This window comes from Leuresthes tenuis, unplaced genomic scaffold (assembly GCF_036924035.1).
Source record: "Leuresthes tenuis unplaced genomic scaffold, fLeuTen1.0.hap1 SCAF_19, whole genome shotgun sequence".
NCBI classification, from domain to species: domain Eukaryota; kingdom Metazoa; phylum Chordata; class Actinopteri; order Atheriniformes; family Atherinopsidae; genus Leuresthes; species Leuresthes tenuis.
The window spans coordinates 9,130,370-9,154,962 of record NW_027325373.1 but is presented as its reverse complement, the minus strand read 5'-3'; the positions used below and the strand labels follow the sequence as shown (position 1 = coordinate 9,154,962).

The 24,593-nt window shown below is 38.2% G+C and overlaps 1 protein-coding gene across 1 annotated transcript in view; it reads right to left on the bottom strand.

Annotated features, from left to right (window-relative positions):
* Nucleotides 1-24,593, bottom strand: part of LOC140277416 (transmembrane protein 132D-like) — a 142,605-nt gene that overhangs the window by 75,265 nt on the left and 42,747 nt on the right. The window contains exon 3 of the mRNA XM_072372422.1: nucleotides 19,427-20,351. Within this exon, the coding sequence (XP_072228523.1) occupies nucleotides 19,427-20,351 (925 nt within the window). The remainder of the gene's footprint in view (nucleotides 1-19,426; nucleotides 20,352-24,593) is intronic.

Genomic DNA, 24,593 nt, shown 5'->3' with positions numbered 1-24,593 from the left:
TTGAAGGTATTATCTAAAACCTGCAGAATTTGCATTTAATTTGATTGTAGAATTAAAAAGAGATGTGAGTGAGCAGTCAAAAGAGCAGGGATGAAAAAGTCTGAACTTGATAATATTCAACAAAGATTTCCTAAGAATGACATAGACAAGTGTTAGAAAGATTTTTTTGGCATTTTTGGCAATAATTTTATGCCAAGACAAAATCCCAACAGTAAAATGTTGTGGTGATAGATAGTTTTTTTATTGAAGTGGTGTACATCTTTGCTTGTAAATAATTTGCAGAGTTGAGATCACATGTGCCAGGTATGAACTGACATTGAGATGTCTCTTCACTTGTGAGTGTCACATGTGAACGGGGCTTGTGTGTTTCTGGTGACCCAATAACATTTGTACCTGGATCCATCCATTTTCTATACCGGCAGTCATTGGGCGAAAGGCAGGGTACACCCTGGACAGGTTGCCAGTCCATCACAGGGCCACATAGAGACAAACGAGACAAACAACCATGCACGCTCACGCTCACGCTCACTCCTACGGACAATTTGGAGTCACCAATTAACCTGACATGCATGTTTTTGGATGGTGGGAGGAAGCTGGAGTACCTGGAGAGAACCTATGGACAATTTGGAGTCACCAATTAACCTGACATGCATGTTTTTGGATGGTGGGAGGAAGCTGGAGTACCTGGAGAGAACCCACGCATACACAGGGAGAACATGCAAACTCCACACAGAAAGGCCCCAGGCAGGGATTGAACCTGGAACCCTCTTGCTGTGAGGTGACGGTGCTAACCACCACACCACCGTGCAGCCCGCTGGTACCTGGATCATTTTATAAAAATGAATAACTGCAGTAACTTATAGTTTTATCTGTCGACTCTTGCAAAAATCTTATTTACCCAAACCTGTACCAAAAGCGCAGGGCATGTGATGCCCTTCCTCCAGGTTTCTCTTTCCTTGCAGAAATCTGAGCTTCTTCTCTCTATGTAGTTGCAGTAATATGGCACCAAGGGAAAAGGTGGCTGAGTTTTAACACCAATCACCAACTCACCCCTCTTCTGTATATTAGTAGTGCTTATCAGCCAGCACCATGCCTACAGCACTGTTCCCACTTCACAGGGCCACCAACACCTCAACTGCCGGTGGATGTTTACACTGATCCCTTCGTAGAGAACTCCCTTGGGCTGCTCTTTCAATTTGCGTGTGTGTGTATGTGTGCGTGTGTGTGTGTGTGAATGCTCAGAACTCTCTTGGGCTACAACACAGTCTGTACAGAGCCTTGTCAATGCTGGGTCTGTTCCTCCACACCGCAGTCAAACACTGGTTGCCAAGGGACAAGTGATGAAAGAGTGAACAAGAACAACTGGTCATTCAAACCTTAACATGAGCAAAAACTATAAAGCAAAGGATAGAATATGATGTTATATAGTTTTTGTGGCAAGCATGTCACTTTAAACCTGCAGTACAGCTGTAACACAATTTCAAACAACAGATGACAAATTGAGACAGAGCTGTTTTGCTTAAAAGTGAGCTCAGGTTGCACAGTAACAAATATTGTCTCAGGTCGAACTCAAATAAAAGTGGTTCACAAGTACTTTTGTACTTTTTGTGTATTTATTTCAATATACAATGATCCCAAGTCTCTTAAATTGTATTCAGAAGCACTTGTGTGCCATGCTTGAAAAAGTTTGTCATTTAGAAAAATGAAGAGACTCAAGCAGCTCAGTGATGTCTCAGCTGGCCAATCTGTCAGTTAGTGCTTTAGTTGTTTATGCTTCCTGTTGCTCATCATTCCACATTTCTTCCAAGCTGCTGACATTAACCAGCAGGAAGGAAGTAGCTGAGACAGGGCTATGGCATATGTATATATATATTTTCCCTGACACACTAATTAGCAAGAGACTTACATTAACAGTTTGAGAGAAAATCAGTATATTTTTATCACAAGTTTTGGCTTTGTTTTTAAAGTTTTTTGACATATAGAAGGATGTGAGAGCTCACATACAGTCACATGGAGCAACAACCTTTTCTCCCCCTTACCCATTTAAGATGGGGTGAGATCTTAGGATCATTTGATCATTTGAAGCCTACAAAGATACATCAAACATAACACACCCTGCCGAGGTTCTATTAAAAAGTGCTTGTCTTGTTAATTTATGCAGTGTTTCCAGGACATTTAATGAATTTGGACGGGATGCTAAAGAGGAGACAAGGTCGATGAGGGCGCAAATCTCTGTAGGCTAAAAGGCACTGAAAGAAAAAAGGCACCGAAAGAATTACAAAATTATACCCAGTCATTGCACAATTACCACAGTCCTGACCATAAGCACAAAATGACCGAGACTGGAGCAGATTGAGGTTCTGACCAACAAATAATAACTATAATAGTTGGAACATTAATAATAATATATATATATATATATATATATATATATACACATATACAGTATGTACATGCACACATATATATATACATATATATATGCGTTTGTGTGTGCCTCAATAAAGACTCCTTCAAACAGATTGCTGTTGCATCTCCAGTGAAGGAGTTTCTTGCCAATCTTTTACGGTGAGTTGCACGAATCATCGAGGTAGTATGGACATGGAAATGTGATTCTATACGGACAGAAGGGTTTGTAAATGCACTGGAGGAAATTTCCTGATTCTCATGAATATATAAGCAGTTTGTGTCAGCAAGCAGCTTGGTGCATTTGTGTCAGTTTGTATCTCACAAAAAAAGAAGAAAAGAGAATCAAGAGTGAGTCCTCTGGGCCGTAACACAGCTCATCGATTTTGAGAGGAATGGAGTGACACTGCCATATTTCCTCCAGTCATTGTTGGGACAAAATGCAGTTTACTTGCAACGTGAAATGGTTAAACGGTCATCCTGGACTTCACAGGCCTTTGCATAACTAGTAAAACAACAGGAGAGAAAATCTGCACCGGCAGCGTGGATGCTTGTTTCAGGGCTTCTGCAGCAGTATTTGAACCTCAAGTGTGCCACACAGATCACAATGGAGGCTGAAAGACTGCAGTGCAAAACAAAAAGGGCTCTTAATTCCGGAGTGTGGGCACCATTTTTTTTTTTTTGCTAGAAAATGAGGGGACATAAAATGTCCTTAGTTTGTGTACATTTTGAAAGAGTATGTTCACCAAAGAAAATTTTAACCACATGTATTTCAAAGCATAAGTCACTTTTTGAAAATGCTTTATTCTGTATCATGGGGTGTAAACTCATTAACTTTAAAGCAGATAGCAAAACGTTAGCTACATAAGTTGTAATAATTCAGGGTGCTAAATTTATGTTAAATAGAAAACACTTTTCTGTTATCTTACCAACCCACACAGAGGTCACAAATCTCTGCTAAGAAAAAGAGAACCTCAAAAACAGTAACAGTCACATGATATTGCATGACCTAAAAGCTATTTTTACAAGGTTCAATCCACTCACCTGAAAAAAAATATGATTGAAATTCACTCATCATAGGCAAAGAAGAGTGTTTTCCAGAATGATTTTAAGAGACTTTGAACTTGTTGAAAAAGTTGCCAACTGCAACAATCTTGCAGGATAAGGGTATACTCCATCATCTTCTGCGCATTGTTAAAGATATGAAAACGATACCCTAAAGAGCCTGTTTTCCAAATAATAACACTACTGTGAACTAACTGGTCAAAACTAAGGCAATGGTTTATAAAAAGAACCTTTTCGAAGTTTAAGGATCATAGTTGCTTTTCTCCTATCTGTCACAGATTTAATTCAACAAAATTCAAGTATTTCTGTTTCACAGACCACAAGCTGACAGCCCTTGTTGAGAACAACATTATAGATTTATTTATGAGCAAGTCCTTTTGTTCTTTTGTAAGAGCTAAATATACAAAATGGTTTTGTATGCAAGAGCATGCATTTGACAGGATGCTCAAGTCTTCCTGGGGTGTTAACTGAGTGTCAGTCGTAAACAATAAATAAAAGGGAAAAAAATTATTTCCTGATTTTCTGAGTAAGAAAAAAATTATTCATTTATTTGTTTGTCAAGGTGTCAAGGACAATCCAACTATCGTAAAAAAAACTTTATATTTAGTTTTCCTTTAACCACGTTTATTTACCTCATCACCGCATCACCGAATTATGAGAATGAAAGTCCTTGGGAATCTTCTCTGTCAAAATAATGGGAAAAGGATTGAGTATGTTTAACTTGATCCTCATTATCAAACTCACTAAAGCACGTTCAAAGGGGCAGCCACAGCTGAGTAATTTGGCTGAGAGATTGTAAATGCAAAAAACTTGATGCGACTTTTTTACAAAGACACTAAACATTAATGTCACTCAGACTCATCAAATTACGATACAGGTATGCCTGTCGAAATGAACCAGATTCCAGGCCATTTACAGCACAAATAGAGCCTATCAAATCACCATCTCTTTAAATTTCCTGTCATCAGCTGAATTAACATGTTGCCATCTGTCATTTAGGTGCTATTTCATCATTTCCTCCAAGTTAATAATTTGTTTAGTTTAGGTTTTCAACACGCACACAATACTAACCAGAAGATGCTCCCCACCTTTTAGAAATTAAAACTTTTTATTCATACCCTCTTCTCTTTCTCTAACTCTAACCAGCAGTTCTGTGAGTGACAAAAACACAGATCACATGTATGTGTATGCACACATAAACATAGCCACATCTACCAACACTAACACACAGATGTAAACAGCCTGAGCAGATCAAGGCTTATCCACCCACAGTGTTGGTAGCCCTGCAGGATGATAAAGGCTTGGATCCAAAGTACCAGCTTATATTTTCAGATCAATGGCTGACCCACCAACCAGCTACTGCCACACCGACCTTCACTACACAGCTTAAAGCTCAGCAAAAGGCACTGCTTCAAGCCGCATGCTGAATGTTGTATCAGTCTAATGATTCTCCCCTGAAGCCCACACTCTGTCAGCCTGTCAGTTTTTTCTTTTTTTCCCGTGTTTTCTGTTGCTCTCTCCAGGTCTTTGTCACTTCTTTTTTTGTTGTCACTGCCACGTGCTCTGTGTCTTGGTCTGTGTCAGTGAAAGAGAGGCGACCTGTTCTCAGATCGTAAGAAAAAAAAACAAACAGGGATATATTTTTGGAGGAGCCAGAAGTGTCTTTTAACACTCAGCGACGTAAATATCCATGCAAATATCAAGAGAAGGCTTTGAAATATATGAAACCAGGACTGATTCCCAGAGACTCCTGGTGATTTTTTTCAGACACAAAAAAAGCCTCAAACCTCATTGGCCAAAGGCATCGCTCCTGGCCGATGAGCTATAAACAGCATGAACTGTTTCCAAATCTGACAGCAGTAAAACCATAATCTGGAGATACTATAGATGTGAGTGAGATTGCATAGGGCACATGTGAAAATAAAAAGGTGAACATAGACAAATAAATAAAAAAACATCTAATAGGTAACAGTGAAAAGCTGTTTCAGTAAATAAATGTGTAGGAAAAAATGCTGTAATTATAATCAGCTCTAAGATCAGTGATTTCTTTTCCCCATTAACTTTTTAAGTATAACTTCTTCAGCGATAAAAATGTAATTTAACTTTTAATTCAGGGTAATGAGGTTATTGAAGCAGATGGGTGAGATATTTTTAAAAAAGCATGCAACTTTTACACCTTTTCAAATTTGTGCACAACATGGGGATGCTTTTGACTTTTTCTTTATACATATAAAATCATAACATACAGTGCCAAAGAAAACTTTTCACACCTAATTTTCTTTCTTTCAACTTGTCAATAGACACGTTTCTCTATAACCGCAAGGATAAAACAGTTTTGCGGAGTGTTTTGAAAGTTAAAAAGAAATTAAAAAAGCTAGATGAGAAGCTACATTGCAGAGTCATTTTCAGGTCAGTCCAGAAATGCTCTACTGGATTTAGGTCCAGACTATGGCTGCATCTCTCCTGAACTTTCACCGAATATTCTTGAAGTCAATCCTGTGTTTTCCTGGCAGTTTGCTTGAAATCAATTTCTTCCTGAAATATAAAACTGGGATCATATGAAATATTTTCACTTAAGATTGCTCTATATTTTTCTGCAACACTCTTTTTTTTTAATCCTGTCTCACAGTCTCTGTCACAGGAAGACATCCCTAGGCGTGGTAATTGTATTAGACATTATAGGCCTTAAAAAGAAAGTGAAAAATGAATGAATCTGCACACCAAGGCACTATGGATTGGGGTGTCTTTTCTTTAGCTTTCTTTATAAGGAACTTGCCCCAAAATTTCGACCTACAAACTCAGAAAGGAAAAGGGAATCATTTATTTGTTAAAATGGTCAGATTCTGATGGCTAGGATCTTTAACTAATGACATAGCAGCCTTATCATCAGTATGAGCAAGATGAACAGCTACATCTATGCAGTGCTCCAAGTATTTGTATATACACATCTATGTATTATAAATAATCACATCAACAAGAGGTGCTCATTAAATTACAATGCAACTTTCCAAGGTAAATTTCCTCTTTGTAAGTGTGTGTACGTAACAGAAAGCTATTACAATCATACAAATGGAAGCTCTATGAAATGATAAAATCTGAAAATTTAAAATATGGTTGGTAATAATATTACTTTTTTTTTCAAGTCCATCTTGACCTAATTTCTATTTTTCCTTTCCGCTACCACATACCAAGCTTGACCTTAAGAAAAAAGGGGAAAAAAAGCTAGTTCTAGTACATTTGAAATGTTGTAAATTAAGTCAAAATATGTGGTAAAAGACCAATGGGCAAGTCATTTAATCTTGGTTGATGTTCTTGTGTTTTGTTTTTTATGGTCTTCCTCATGCCAATAGTTACTGTATTTTGTTTGTGTTGAAATCTTTGTGCTGTGCATCTCTCTTGTTCCATTGTGCAAGTTTTGTACAGCTGACATGAGTCAGTGCATTTTGTCTAAACTGGACAGCAGACAAGACAACCACAACATTTCTCTCGCTGTCTTTATCTGTCTCCCACAAGTTCACACTAAAATATGCAGGACTTTGAGCTTGTATAACAGCTGTCAAGTCTGTGGGATCACACTAAGTAAATCCTTATAAAAAACATCAAATGTGACCAAGTGATTAAAGCCGAAGCTTTTGCTTGTCTGGGAAAAAGACACACCAACCCACACTTAGCTGGTGGAGGATATTTCCTCCACTATGGTCTCACTACCTAATCCCACCTTGTTTGTCAATCCCTCTAGCCCTATATATAAAGTTTCACAAATTTTAAAGTTGGAGAAGTTGGAGAAAAAGTATAGCCTGAAGAAGATGATAAGTGAAGGATCTGCAGCAGCAGCTCAATGAAAAAAAAGGAAAAATTAAGGGCATCATATCGGCCCTCCAGTGTATTTATAAGCAAATGCAATTACTGTTTCATGAAGAAAACTAAACAAGCTCTCAGCTGCAATTCAGACTAATTGGGTTGAAGTTTTCGATAATGATAATGATTAGATCATGCATACTAAGTCCAACAAAACTTATATATGGTGTCCAAAATCAGATCTTTGTTCCAGAAAGTTTTACAATCTGCCCGGCATACATTAATAGTTATGGTAGTGGTCTGATAACAAATTGAAGAGCTTCTGCTTCAGGTTGACAGCTTTTAACTGGCAGCCCAAAGGCAGTAGTGAAGCTTATTTTTTCATGCATGGATTTATAGAATTCTGTTTGCACAAGCAAGGGTCATGACTCACTTGATTCAGAGGATTTGGTACGGAGTGATTAAGAAGTCATGGCTTATTACAAATTTTTAAAGTTTCAAGACATTTTCACTTTCCAAGCTAAAAAAAAGAGGAATAAATAATCACGTCACATCACACATATGTCCTAGAGAATTACCTTTTGTCCCAGCATATCCACTGATGACAAATGTTTGTTTTTCTGAGTTCAATTGAGTATTTCATCAGTGTAAATAAAATAAAAATAATCATTTCATATCCATGAGAAACCTGACTTCATTGGGTGATACCTAAATTGATCAACAAATATTTCAACATTAAAGATTCAATAACTACACAATTATTACAATTTCCTCACCTTCTCCTGCATAAATACAGCTTCAGTTTTGATTTGTTAACACACCAACGTTCTACATCTCCATTCTGTTCCAAATATGTGCAACTCACATATTTTGGTTTTCCGTTGTAGGTAGTACCACATTACTGAAACTGTCTATTTCTTTTTAGCGCTACCTCATCTGAGGTCCCCAGCGAGCCGAGCTGATCCCATATGGTGACATGGAAACATTTTATTGTTTAAACTTGTTTATGTCAATGTGTGAATGGGTGTGATTAATCTAGAGTATAATTGCAGTTCCTGAATTTCAATTGAGAAAACATCCGACTCCTTTAAACATATACTTGAAATCCTGGCACCATATGTCAATTAGCTTTAATGAAGCATCTGATCATTGAACTGAGAAAGGCTGTTTATTTACATTTACTGATTTAAGTAGTTATATGCTCATTTTATTCAAGTACATCTCAATGAAGGGTGTACAATAAGTCACTGTCCCTTTGTTAGATATTTATGTATATATACAAACGTACACACACCACTGTGTGTTTGCTTTAAATGTCTTTCCCGGTCTGTTGTTGTTTAAATTGCATTTCCTTAATATGCATATACTTTTAAGGGAGTACAGAGAGGGAGTTACATTCAAATCTAGCCTTCCTCTCATCACTGAGGGGGAGGGTCCACGTTGTCTATGAAGATCCACACCCACCTGGAGGATTTGAACTTTTAGCCAAATACAACCACTGTCCATGTGGAAATAATTTTTCTTAATTCTTGTAATAGTTGCCGTTTTGACCATTTGTCTTTGTTTTCTGTTTTGACTTTCCTTTTTGTATGCGTTTCTATGATCTGATCAACATAGTTGTTGCCGAGATCTCCAGCCATAGCAACCAAGTGCCTATTTTCCCTAGTAACTGGCCTTTCCAGTCTGCCCTCATCCTCCTTTGATAACTGGCCATTTCCTAACAAGAGTTTCATTCATTTTCTGTCTTTTGGCCTACATTCAAAGTTGTAGAAGTTCTTCGTGAGAAACAAGCTTATCAGATTCATCACCAGCTCGAGAGCTGCAAAAGAGCAGAGAGAAGACCATTCATCCTACAAACAGGTGTGTGGTCCAAAGTCTGCTGCAAACAAGCTTCAATCGAGAAGATTCGTAATTTCCTGTAGAACAGACTTTAACCCGACTGTCCTGGAACCTGACAAGTGATTGCACACCACCCATTCAATAATTCATCCCAATAAACACCAAATGTTTATATATGTCAGTTTCTGTTGAGTCTGTTATGAGTAATGAGCATTTATTTTCACTTTGTGTGCTTTCTCACTTTAGACATGGGATAAACAAACTTTTGGCATAAAAGTCTCTGTTATTATCAACACCATTTTTTATGTACAATCTGTTACAGGTAAATATGGAATAATTTCTTTATATATGGCAACTAGCATCATGGCTGGAGAGCTTTATTTCCGTCATCTCCTGTAGGGTTTGTTCGAAGACATGTCTAACTGTGCCCCCTCCCAGACTGAATTTTCATTTCTTCAACTGAACTTTCAGCGAAGCTTCAGCAGAATTCTTTGCTTTTCTTTCCAAATCCTAGACCATATCTGACACATGTACAATAAAAACCTATAAAGCTCCAGTTCTTGAAAGCAGCAAAAATTCTTGTCATAATTAAATTGACTGGAGCTCAAATGGTACAAATCTTGTGTCATATGCAATTATTTAACGAACTAGAGACTACGTTGTGGAGTCTACAAACAAGATTACCAGAGCTAATATGATGGAGGTTCAAGATCTTTGGAAAACTTCTAATATTTTTTTGTTTATAAGTTGCATGAATCAAGTGAAAAGTGCTGTTCAGTATTTTCTTCTTCGTCTTTCTCTTTCTTGTACTAATCTTAGTTGGTCATGCTCTACGAAGCAGACTAATGGAAAACATTGATAAGTTTTGTCCTACTACCATTTCTAGTTTTAACACTATATCTAAAGCTGAAATATTCTGACAAAACTGTGAAAACAAAAGGAGGCCAGAGACAGAAAGAAAAACCTTTGGTTCTACCACATTGTGTGCTTTTAAATCATTGACACGTGCACAATATGGTATTAGTTTCCACATTCTGAATCAGTAAACATCTAATTCTTTTTCCATTTCAACACTTTCTATGATTTTGTTGAGCATGTTTTAATCATAATTTAATCAATGTTTCAGTTGGTGTTTTCACAAGTTGTCATAAATTTGTTTGCACATTTTAGGACATGGATGCATATGTAGAACCGTCCCAACCGTTTGCTTTTCATCCCAAAGTAACGGTTCACGCTACTGGAAGCTTGATTCCTCATGATAAGAAATAAGCTCCCTTAAAAAAGGTTATTGTGAATTTCTGTTCAACCATTACAATATGTTAATTCCGCTATATTTGGATAATGTATAACAAAGAGAGAGCAACCTTTTATTTGACGCTAAACAATTAACTGTACTTCATCTCTAATTAGTAATTCAAAAAGCATGTATAACCATGTCATCTAAATGTATTTAAAAAAATTAGCCCTTCAAAATTAAATAGGAAGGTTGTTGATGTACAGACTAAAGACTATTGGTCCTTGGTCTGATCCTCGTTTCACTCTTTAAGGAAGAGTATTTTTGTATTACTGATAATGACATATTGTCCTCTACAGATATGCTCCAAAACACTCCAGGATTTGTAGGGGAAATTTTATTTTGAGAATTTATGATTAAGAATAGTATCATTGGCATAATGTTTTTTTTAAAGATCAATCTATGGCTATATTTTCGAATTCCATACACCTCATTATATTGCTCTTATTAGTATTCATTTATATCTCTTTTAAAGAATTACCAATCAATTGTATGGTTATTTTTTCTTTTGTACTGAATTTTGACAATACAGGTTGACGGGGACAGACATATTTCCATACCTACTTCACATAATCCAAAAACTAGACCACATATGGAGCAGGGTTCTCTTGGGAGGATATGCCACCAGCTTCCCTCATTCTCCCCACTGCCCTTATAAAATGCCTGCAAGACTTTCACAACTTCAGTACAGCCAAAGAGAAATACAGAGGCAACCTCTGAACCTGTCCATACTCAAAGTCTTGGAGGCATGTGTCACTCTGAGCAGCATAATACATTCATATGACCTCCTGCCAACCTGAAGGATCAAAAAGATCCCTTGGGAACATGCAGCCTTTCCAAAGTCAGATGGACAGGGCGAAAGCACAAAGAACCAAAGGAAAAGAAAAAAGAGGGAAAAGAAAAAGATAGATAAAGGAAAAGCAGGGCAGAGCTATAATTTGTGGCCATCCCGCACCCCATCCCCAAAAATTTATTGGATTAGGTAGAAATTCTGGTGGAGGACAGTAGGAGAAAAGTGATGGAATATAATCATGGCAGAAATACAAAGGTAAAAAAAAATGACTCGCTATGGGCAACTGACAAATGTTTTGTGGTGACAGGACCCAAAGGACAGTAGGATCTACATGAGTAGTCTCTCTTCTAAGTCTCAAATTGCTAATGACTTTTTAATGAGTAGATGAGAAAAGTCTTTCCTGTCAACATCAACAAAAATGAACAAAGGGCAAAAAGGAAAGAGAGAGCTGTGTACAGAAAGGCATATTTCATATGTCATATCCTTCCATCCATCCATTTTCTATACCCGCTTAATCCGTCGGTCGGGTCGCGGCAGGGGGTGTGTGTGGGGGTGGGGGGTGGAGCCAACTCCAGCGGTCATATGTACACATCTTCAATTAAAATTCAGCTGGGTCTCCATGTGATAGGGGTTTCCTGTCAGTGTTACCACACAAATATAACCGAAGGGGAATGACAGCAAAGGAGAGTGCATGTACAGAGACAGAAAGGTTAAAAAACACAAGGAAAGGAGAGTCAGCAAGACAGTGGAGAAGATAAGAAATATGGAAAAAGTACAGATAAGCACAGAAACGAAAATGGAAAAGAGATGTACCTATCTTGAATGACCTTTACCAGGAACTGGATCACAGAAGAGAGCGGTCAGATAAGGCTAATACACTGAGGAAAACATTTTTATTCCAACCTTTTCTCCTGCTCATATTTCAGCCAACAATGGACAAACACAAACAGCCAAAGCACACGGTCTGTATACCTGAACCCTGTTAGGGATCAGAATCAGCTGAGCAAAACACTGCATTGTGTGTGCACATCAGCTAAATAACACCAAACTTGCCACGGCTAAATCCATTTTCAATCTACCTGCAAAATCTGCAGGAAACCCAACAACTCGTGGTGACTATTTTGAGCTGGCACAGCATGAGCAATCTCATACTTATACCTTCACACTCTCAAACATTAGAAATTCATTTGCATTCATAAGCAACTCAGCCCCTGAGGGGATCTGCGGAAATATGTTGGATTGTTTAGTCAAAATTACAATACAGCTGGGGCAATTTATCTTTTGAAAAGCCTGTTAATTTGTTCAGGAGGAAATAGTGTTTTCATTTGCATGTTGAATAAGGAGTAGCTGGAGAACCTTTTACCAACCTGTTACACCACTCTCTCCTTAGCTAATGAGGCGGGGAATTACTGATTCCACTGGGAGCCTTTAACATGACAAACACACGGTGTCTCTACAGTTGGTACAGGGCAGGTCTATGTATATATGTGTGTGGGTGTCTGTGTACATGTGCATTGGTTACAAAAGTATATAAATAGTACAGGTGTGTGAGAAAATGGGAATATTCATCATTGTCTGCTGCAGCCACAGGGGTTAAAAGTCTTTAATTACAATTATAATAATTACATTATATTAGTTCAGATCAAATACAGCCAATTACATAATGAAGAAAACAGGAAAAAATAGAATTAATAATAAAAAAAGACCTCTGATAAGTGCTGTAGTTTTTTTTACTGTGGAGTAAGGTAAGGAGCTGGCAAAAAAACTACCATTACGAGGCAAATATTACATTTGAAATGTTATGCTTCATGAGCAATGGTAGTAGGAGTAGCTAATGTTTCTGTTAAATAGCTCTCAAGTACTGCAGCCACTTTCATTATAATGTACATATTTGTCTTTTAATACAGACTCAAAGGATCATTAAATCAGTGGAGAAAACACTACCAGACACCGCAATCTACATTAGGTGACCTCGTCTTCCTGCAGGGGACCAAGCCTCAGGTTTTCACCTTGATGCTTGATGATTTCTCCGGGTGGCTGGGGCAAGGACCATAGTTGCGTGTGAGGAAGTGTCAGTGCTGGCTCATCTGAGCAGTGTTTGAAAAAAGCTTTATTTTTTTCGTTTTGTTTTTCAAAGAACAAATAAGAAATAAAACAAGTCTTCAAAATTGCCATTTTGTCCTTCATTAACTTAATAACTGTTTGTATATTTTAAAGAAAATGACAAACCTAATGTGAATATCACGTCAAATGTTGCAGTTTAGCAATAAAGGCTCAGAAATAGTACATTCACTGTTTTCCTGACTATTTTCTCTTTGTGATTAGGGAGACGCAGCTGAGGTGTCACCACATCACTACATTATGATTACATGTCTAAGTACGCAATAACATTTGTGTGCAGCATCCTAATACGTCAATGTTATGCTCTTTGACTATGTTAACTTTTGACACTGTTGATTTAGATGCTTAAAAGGAGAGAGAGAGGTGACAGATGCTATTAATCAGTTAAATGATATGCCAAAGAGCACAAGTAAGTGACTCGTTGATTTCTTCTCTCACTTGTGAAAAGTTAGGATTTGACATTAATAACCCACCATTAGGGTTAAAGAAATAGACCAGGTTCAGGCTTATATATTTTAGGATTGAGGCTTCCATCGATGTTGCTCTACATTGCCACATCATGATTTCTGACGATGGACTGCGACACTACCTTTTTGAGATGTTAACAAACGACCTACTAAAACAACTTTCTTATGAGACTGGGTTGTGCATCATGAAAACATCACTTTGCATCTAAAAGGACAGTCTCATAGCAAAATGTGAAATATTCAGAGTTTTGTAGTTTTATTCATGCTACCAGACACAATAATAATTCCATAGAAACGCAACTTCACACCATCTAGTGAAATAGTTTTTGGAACAACATTTAACGGGCAAACAAGTTCTGCATCGGAGGGAGTTGGGAGACGGGGCTACATACACAACTGTCAGGCTGAACAACTGAGTTGGACTTCCTTCCAAGTCATTGATGTTTAACAGTTTTAAAGTAAGTGTACTTTTCAGTCTCAGTTTTGCCACTATGTCACACATTACAAACTACTTGGCTAAAGCTGGGCTTTAAAAGCTATGGTAAAGGTTAGGAAAACATCATGGCCTTTGTTAGAAGAGACAGCGCTATCTCATTAAAAACTCCTTACTGGATTAATGTCTCCGGATCTCCTCCCCCTGGACTAAACACACAAAAAATGTCAGACACATAAACCAGGCTTTCTTTTGAAATAATTTGCCGGGTGGCACAAAAAATATGCTTTTCTTTTTTCTTTTTTTTTTGTTCATGACTATTGCACATCTTTCTTTCCTTTTTAAATAGGTAAAGTTGGAGTAATGACAACAGTGCTGAAGTTACCACAACAAAGCTCAGTAGCCAGATGACACTGAGTCTACATTAACCTTAAAGAAAACTCATCAAAAAGCTTTTCTTATTTGTTTGTGCCTCTTCTCTCCTGCGTTCTCTGTCAGTGACCCAAGAAAATCGATCTCAGCATAACATGTTGAAGGATGTCTCGGTTCTTAAAATGCGCCCAGAGGAGTGAGGAGAGAGGTCATTTGCCAGAGAAGCTATAGGCGAGAATGGACAGGCGTATCCTTTGCTGAAGTTTGTTTGACATCCACTGCATATAAATGGGGCATAAAGGGCATAAATGATCTCACATTCACATATAAGCTGACTTAAAAGCAAATTGATAAATTTGTCACTGACATTTTTAATGAAAGGAGAGGAATCAAGGCTTCGCAAACTAAGAAATCAAGAGAAAGCAAAGTAAATCAAACATTTTTGCTTGCAAGCCCTCTGGCAGTTTGTCGTACTCTCAATAAAGCAAAAACAGGCAGACTATTAAATTGCTGTATTTTGATTTCAAAACTAAATTCCTTGTTGCCTTATTATGCTCTTGGACATCTGTTTCAAGTAAGCAGTCCAAGGATTGTACACTACAATATTTTATCCTAAAAAAAGTCCTAAAAATGAGGTCTTTTGAAAAGAATGCATTCAGTCAAATTCAGATTAAAGACAGGACTGATACCATCTGACAGCAGCATGGGTGGAAATAAAGGCTGTCCAGAGAGATTCTGATATTCTTTTGTCACAAGTTATGCTGGTGGATGAGGAGGAGGGAATGGATGAGACAGGAGGTAAAGATAATGGGGAAGGAAGGGAGTAATCCATAAATAGTTAATGATGCCTCAGTAGCTGAGCGAGGCACACCAAAGCTACTTAAGCTAAGCTGTCCATAAACACACCCACACTACAGCAAAGGCAAACATTGGCTGGCAGTAAGCAAACACATACAACGAGATGGAGAAGAAGAAACTCTCTGTTCAACAGCAGAGAATCTCAAAAACACCAAAGTAGCACCCCAGCCCCTCAACACTAGACACAGTACTTGGATTTACATCATCATCATAAAGATATTGTGAGCTTCAAGGATATTTGATAAGATTTAGGATCAGTAAATTCAGGAACTAAAAATGCAATGTACCACATTTCATCACGTTTTGTTCTGTATGATAAAGGCTACCTGCAACAAAGCTGCTGGGGGATAAAAATCAGGAAACAGATGTTCACTTACAGAGTTTGGTAAGATGGCAGTGAAACAGTGTAGGGTATCGTGTGATTTTCAAACACTTTGATGCTCAATCTTTTGGTTGCTAATGAGGTATTTTAGTTAAATTTTAAGTCTTTGCTCTCCCAATGGAAAACATAAAAAAAAAGCAGAACTTCTGAACGGATGGGGTGCAACACTGGTGCAAAGAGTCGCTGAAGGAAAAATACCGCCTTTAAAGTTCCCATTTACACACTTACTGACAAATGTGATAAACACACACTGCGAGTGCTAATACTTCATGGGAGTTCATCATCACTGGAGTGAGAGAAAAAGCAATGAGCCTTTTTGGCAGATTTCCTGCTCACCCAGGGTTGACAAATTGCCAAAGCCCTCTGTCACAGCTCCACTTTGAGGCTGCTAACTGTTTCATATGCCATGATTTAGATCTCAGGCATAAAAGTAGCCTAGTGGAAATGCATGTTCCTTACACCTTAATTTGCATCACACAACATGGAGCAATTACAGTCTCTTTGAATTGTAATTTGTATGCGAGAAGCTCAATGAATCAATACTCCGCTGCTGCTCTGTGGTATCACCTCAGATAAAAAATGTTTATAAACTTGCAATTTTAAGAGTGAGTACATAAAACAACCTAAATGATTAACACAAAGGTGTAATTAAGGTCTTATCAAAGCAAAGCAATCTACAAACAAGCACAGATGTGGTTTGGATTGTGTTAAAGACTCATGTAGCTAATATCCTTGACAATGAATTGGGAAGTTACAATAAAGGCAAGCACATCACTTCTGCAAAACACTTAATCATCACATTTGTATTTAAATGCATTGCATTTAGAGAGGCAATGTAGTTACTTTCCTTTGCATTTATGGAGGCTTCTTGAAAAACAGAGTCCTTGAAAAATGGGGTTTACCAAATAGTTTTTATGGGTAAGTCATCAGTTATGTAAGTAAGAAACACGGTGTAAAACTGATATCAAGCTCTAATCTTTGGTGGTTAAATGGGCCGAGGCTCTACAAGGCTCTAACCTCACTCTTATACCTGGACATTATGAAATATATAACTAAGCATATCTTCAAGAATGTATATTCTAACACTTCTCATTAGGCTTTGAAGCATGCAAAGCCACAATTTTTTACGGCTGTTTGCAGACATAACACTCCAACTTGGCCCCGCCTCCCCGGCTCTACCAGTTCAAGCATTGCGTTTCAGCCCAAGCTGCAAAACAAAGCAGTAAATCAGAGAAATAAGAACCTTATTTTCCAATTGATTCACAGCAGCAAACACATCCACATTGCCAAACAATCCTCTTTCCTCTTTTCATGGCTTTACTGAGCAATTCAACCACCTCCGTCAACAGTGATACAGTTACACATGAAAGACAAATAGCCAAACAGCTAATAAACAGATGTATGAATAGACCGGAGTTCAAATCTGGTGTTATAACAAAATCCAAATTGCTGACATATGTCTTAAACAATGTTTTCCTGAAGGATCTCAACGGCTACATCACACCTGATTAAGACCCTGGAGAGGCTGGTCCCTGTCAGCCTCCGACCGCAGGTGAGCTCATCTATGGAGCAGCTTGCAAACAAACCTGGCATTGGGGTGGATGATGCCATCACTGTCCGCTTACAGATAGCTCTGTCTCACCTAGAGATGTCTGGGAACACTATGAGAATCTTTTTTTATTTTTATTTCTCCAGTGTTTTCAACACCGTACAGCCTGTGCTTCAGAGGGACAACCTGGAGCACACAGAAATGAACCACTATCTGTCTTACTAAAATTTAGACTGCCTCACCAACTGACAACCGTCTGCAGAAACACACAAATATAAATCTGGCATTCTTAAGACTGTTTTCAACTCTTTTGTGGCATCAGCCAATTTCAAGGAATGGTCTGCTGGGGCAGCAGCATCTTTCCAGCTGAGAGGAAGAGACTCAATAAACAATTCAGGAAGACAAACTCTGTCCTCGGGTGCCCCCTCGACCCACCAGTGGATGGTGGAAGACAGGAAGATGCTAGTCAAGCTATCATCATCATTCCCGGACAATGTCTCTTACGTCATGCATGACTCTGTGACAGCACTGGAAAGCTGCTTTAGTGACAGGTTACTGTACCCTCAAAGTGTGAAGGGGGATGGAGGTCCTTCTTTCTTGCAGCTGATAGATAGATAGATAGATAGATCGATATATAGACATCTACTGTGCAATACCTGTGTTTCTGCGGTAGTCATGGCAACATTCCTATGTCTATTTCTGTAGCTGTTTTCATTCACTGCACAATATTGTTTCTTGTAGTTTTTGTTTGCTGTATATTTTATATCGTATATTTATTTACGCATATTTTATATGTTTCTAAGGATCTTATTCCTGTGTTAGGTCTATCACTGTGCTGCTGCAACAATGCAAACACAGGGTATTCTATTCCAGTCTCTTCTAAATTAAATTAAGCTAGCTGGAAAGATAGCTAGTTTGAAATTCCTCGGCATAGTCAGGACACTGCAGGTGGTTTGAGCAAAATATCAGAGTAAGTTATGCCAAGAATGTTAATCACACTAATTCCTCATCATAAGGTATATTAATGAAAATGAATTAGCCTGCAGTATTTGGATTTTTTCAATGGAAATAGGTTTCAATTATAATATAATTATATAATAATATAATTTTCATTTTCACCTAGATAATGCATGTTTCATAATTTGTTTCTCCATGAAATGTTTTTTAGAGCTACATGTAGAAAAGAGATAAACAAAAAAAGGAAACCAATGGACTTTTTCAAAACATGTCTACAACACTTTTCCTTTTAGTTTTTGTTTTGTTTTACATTCATAATATGACATTTAGAGGGATTCTGAAAGGTCATATAAAGCTGTAGAAGTTTGAAAAATTGTTTGCAGCCTGCATCTTTCATAATATAATAACATGTAAAGCAACACTAAATGAATGAACTTGTTCAAAATAAGTTGTATTAATATTATATTATTATTGATTCCTTTACTGGCAACAAAACCATTGTTATAGTTGATACAGACACAAAAGTGAGCATAAATAGATACATTTCAGGTTCGAAGTCGGTCTAGAGCCATGATTTGGAGTGTGTTTTCCCTGAGACATTGCTGTGTGACAAAAAGTTTCTGCATGCTGAATATTAACATTGGCGCAGAAAAAGCCTAGCAAGTTATGGATCTGAGAGTTTTTTGTCTGGGTTGTTGTGCACACAGTAAAGCAGAGTTGAGCAGATGAGAACTCTCTGGGTCTTTTTTTACACGATAATGAACAAATGTCCGAAATAACCAAGATAAATGATCTAACTGCTTCTGGCAGAATGAAACATCATGGAAATGTTGTCAGTAAACTAGAAAATGGTGTGACAAATCAAAAGCGTTTTACACAGACATTTTCCAATCTCAAGTACCAAAAAAGAATCCCACATTGCAGATTACTTTCACTTTTACAAGCTTGCTGCCAGACTACAACAGCACCTGCTCAAGGGACAAAAGGTGATGCAATAACTGTCAGTTTACCAGGAAACTGATATATCTTGAACAAAAATGCATATTCAACAATTTGCGCAACACAGCTGCAGAGAAACTCATGCAAACTCACCTGAGGGTGAAAATTTGCACCGGAGAAAGTGTGGAGAGAGCCAGAAAGGTCGAGACTGTTTCTCTCTGTCTAATGGGTTTAGAGGGTGCCATCACCACGAAGGTATTGTCCAGCTTCAGCTCCGTCAGTGGCTGAAACAGCCTGACACTCCCTATGCGCTGCATAGGTGTATGCCCTGCATAGTAGCCCAGTGGCCTCTGCTGCTCGGAGCGAACCGAGCTGCCCTTTCTTGAATCCTCCAAGCTGCAGTCTCCGCTGTCTGTTGTCTGGACCACATAATAGAGCTCCACAGGAGTGCCCTGAGCCTGCTCTGAGACCCTCTGCCTCCCAGGCCTCACAGTAGGCGGGCTGAACCAGCTGGCCAGGGGCTCCAGCTCAGCTACACATATCCCCAGCTCGCCTTTTAGTCTGCATACTCCTCGCACTTCTTGGGTCTCATGAAAGGCAAACATTCTGATGCAGGGCAGCTTATGGATAGCACTGTAATCATCCCAGTCCCTGCCTGCGATGTAGAACAGCACTTGAACTTTTGGCCAGCTGGGGTGAATCCGCTCACTGATAATATAGGTGTGAACCTTCCAGTTGAATGTAAAAAGAGGTGATGAGGTTGATGATGTTGGCACCGAGGATGAAGTGAAGGACGGTGTGTTAAATGGCCCTGGCAGTGTTTGCAGCATCTCCAGAGGTACGGGTTGCTGGACAGACAATGGTCCATAGCTAGCATTTACAAAGGGCATCTGCCGCGCCTGGTGGATGAAGAAGGACTCTGTGCGAGCTTGCAGGCTGGAGTTCCTCATTAGGTCCTGGTTTGCCTCCAGCAAAAAGAACGCTGACTCTGCATTGAGGATCCGGTAGCTGACAGGCAGATAGATTGGCGTGGGGCTGTACCTCTGCAGGCCATCTAGGATTACTTTGCTATTCACCACTGAAAGAAAGAGAACATGACAATTACTCACCAAGCTGTTTCAACAATCAGGAAAAAATGTGTGTCACTGCACTTGTTGCTGTACAGAAAATACCTGTTTTATTAAACCTGTCAACAAATCCTGATCTAGGCATAAAATCAAAGAGCACAAAAGTAAAACTGTATGAGGTAATTAACAAGCTTGGCAGAGGAGGTTCACATTTAATGTAGCATTTGTATTCATTGCCCGTAACATAAGACAATTATATCTTCAGTCAGTTCCAGCAATGAATGTTAAACGGCTTGTCTGAGACATTTCCATATGATATCACTTTCATGAGTCACTGCTCTTATTTATAAGAATTTGTTCAAAACAGTTGTGCCTTTCTCAGTCTGTGCTTATCTGGATTTCCAATGTTCCCTCCTGCTCCCAGTTCTTTTCATTAAGGCATATTACCTCATCAAAGTCTTATTTAGCTCTCATTTAAATCTCTCCTTCTTTCACTTATTTGTTCTTCATCTGACATTCAACCTTTTTACAATGATTCTGTTCAATATGAGCTTGTTTGAAGCCTTCCAAGTGAAACAATCTACTCAAGAGAGTGTATCAGTGGCACAAACGAGGTCACTGTTTTTAGAATTTAAGAATGAGACATTGAAATAGTAAAGGTTTGTGTAGGTAGGCACAAACGCGCTGACTGTGGTAAAATGTGTGTTTACGTCAAACACAGAGGCGCATGTTAAAACAAGTGTAATGTCAACAGGAAACAAGCTCTGAGGAGTGCTCATGCGTTCTTAACTGTCTGAACCAGTTTCAAAACTGATCATGGCTCCGAAATTACCAACCATTTTGTATGCTGAAAACAAAGTCAGTTAAAAGCAACTAGAGGCATAAAGAATTGTCTGATTGCATGCATCTGCCTCTTTGTGCCTTCTTCTGAATCCTAATTTCATCCCCAAAAGAACCCTTTGGCAGTTACACCTTAATTTGAAATTATACGTCAGCATCCTGCTTGAGGGCGTGCCTATGTTCATGCAGAGGTTTCTTTTAGTTTTGCAATTCATGTTTGTCTTCATCTATGTTTTCAGTGTCTTGACAGAAGTAGAACCTACCAACCTGCTTCATAGATAAACATATGGTGAGTTTGCTGTTTGTGAGATTTGAATGGCGACCCCACTTCTGACTTTCATGATCTTCCATTATTTATGGCAACATACTCTTTCTACCTTTCTCTACAGATATATTATATGTTTCATAGGTAAAGCATACATCCTCCAAATGTTTGTGCCAAGAAAACAAAAATAATGGTTTTAATTGCAAAGTCATCTATTGTAACTGATCTACAGAGCCTCTCTTGTCTTGCTGTTATAGCCTTTTTTTCGTTTAAATAATTTTGTCCCTTTACAATAGAGCACATTCTTAAACCAATGCCATTCAACAGCACCAGGCTTCCAATGACCTTAAAACCTGCCACTATCACTCCCTCTCCCCATCCTGTAAATCTTCATCACCTCTGTCTCCTCACCATCAAGCATGAAGCTTCAGATATTTGGACTGATGGAGAAGCCCATTAGAGTCCATTGATTTTCTGTCCCGAACCCTGCATGCTGCGGGATACATGGCGTGGTAGTGATTTGTGACAGTCAATGGCCGCAGAGCAATGACTGGCTCACCATATGGACAGAAGCAGTCACAACAGCAGCACTTCAGAAACAACGACATATTAAATTGTTAACCCACCTGCTTAATGAAAAATTTACAAACTGGTCCTTTCATTTTCTAAAATAATTAAAACTAAAGTCCTGTTAAACAAACTACTAGGCAGGTGATATAGACAAGTGAGAGAATGGAATAGAAAAAGACTACAGTTCAGGAATGCTTCCCTCTGTCTGGGTCATGCTACTCGGCAGATCTTTTTAATGTGCAACAGGCTATATAAAGCAAAGTCTATTTTGGTATTTACTGACGTGTCATTCACATGACTTCCTTTTACTCTCTCAGATAATTAAGATTTGTTCTAAATAAGACCTGTGTCTCCAACACAGCTTTGAATTTGGGTTGGCTGTCCAAATAAACAAAACACCCACATGGATGAATCTAATTACAGGCTCCTTTCTTCTTAGTATACATTTGCGTGAATAGTAAAATATCTGACACTGATATGAGTCACAAATTAAAATAGTAATGAGAAATTATGAGAAACATATGAATGAGAAATTATGATCTCAGTGAGTACTAATCTAAATGTGTTGCAGTATTTTTTAAGCAAACGCTTTCATGTTTTCATGTTGCACATCTTTAAACTTACCAATCTATCAAATAAGAGTGATGGAGTGGTATTAAAAAAACTGAGATAACATGCAGTGACTGCAGAATTAAGTTAACTCTTAAAACAACAAAACCAAGACAGATGTCAAGAAGGGGGCAGGCTCATAGTTGATGCTGGATCATGCTGACAGCAGACAGAGGATTTTCCTGTCTATCCTTTTCATTGGGGGATGTGACGACACACTGTCCTAGTTTCTACTTGTTATAACACACATGGTATTAAATATCTCATTATTGTATGAAAATGTTGTCATTTGTAACTTTAGATTTAGGATATTTCCCTCTTCGTGACATCAACAGGACAACGTAAATAGAGAGGCAAAACTGGTGTGATTTGCAGCCCTGAGTTGCCCTTGGATTTCATGTCTGCAGCTACTATACTTGTAAATCGTGGCTGTACGACTGTTGCCGCAAATGAAAAAGGGAATGATTTGTGTAGATAACTTAACCTCTGTGGTAAATCCTGGCTGTAAACTCTTGCAGAGGATTTTTGGGCACTGACAACCCCTTAGGACATAGGATGAGGAGTCTGATCACATATCAAACATGCAGCTGAACCGAACCTCATCATTAGACAGATGTTAGATTCAGGATTTAATGTCTTGATGTTATATTCATGTTGTGTGAGCTTGGGGCTCAAAGACACGTGGTTACAAATTAAAATGTATTAAAAAGATTTTCCATGTCATTCCTACAGCATGAAGAAAGTGATGTGTGTGGATTTGGCAGCTTTCTCTTTCTATATGTGAAGCAAGCAACTTCAAAAATAGACTCTAAAAATTGCATTTAAGCATTTAAGTCCCCGAGACAGATGTGTGGTTTCAAATCAAACCATTTTTTTTTTTAATCACCTGTTCTTTTCCCAGGCGAAAAGAACTTCACCCAAGAAACATAATCCCTTCATCTTGCCTCGCCTCTCCTCCTCCTCTTCTCTTACAATCTTTATCCTCCACCATGTGTGCATCTGCCACTCCCCGATCAAATATATTAACTTGGCCAACTTCAGTAATATGTTAATCAAACAGATTATCTTATATGGGATTTATGCAGGGAGGAGTGTTCAAGGTAAGAGGTGGGAAGATGAACAGAGAATGGAGTGGGGAGGTGGAGGTGGAGGTGGAGGTGTTTGGGGATTGTTCTCTTATAAGAGTTCAGAAAAAGTGACAGATTACATTAGGGATTTTATCTTTGTAGGAGACCTACAGAAGTTGCTGTAAAAAAAAAAGAAAAAGAGTTCACAGCTTCCCAACCTGCTGCTCCAACTTCTCTTAACTATTCTTTTACTGAATAAACCAAGCACAAGCTGTTACTGACTGACGAGACAAACTGATGAATTCTAAACCTGGTCCAATTTCCGATAAATTCAGCATTTATCCTAATCTGCTCTGTTTTAATCCATAATAGACTTTAAATCTGTTTCTTGTTAAGGGAATAAAAAGAAGAAAAGCAGCTATTAAGTAATCCGCCTTACCAGCAAAGCATATAATACCCTTTTCCTCTGTGCCATGGAGTCCTATTGTTCAAAAACTATTAGAAATGCATTAGTGTGCCACACACTTTCTCTTTTGGACATCATACCTCTCGACCATGAAAAAGGTGTCATAGTTTATTAAGAATTTGATGCTAAAGACTAGATTAATTCACTGCTAAAAGTAGTTGTTCATAAAATCACAATTTATAAGTATAAACTTTAGGAAAAAGTCTTTGAGTCCACAACTTTTGATTGATTAACTTCATTGACAGGGTTTTATCCCAATAGACAGGATGGGGAGTATGAAACAGAAATTGATTCTTTTTCTGCTGCATTTGTTGTCTGTGGTGAAATTATACAGCAGCATCTTGTCCTTCAAAAATGTTCAAAGTAGATAAGGGCTTTCAAAAGACTAACTTTTTAGTCAAAAGACTAACCCTTTGATAGAACTGTTCACTGAAAA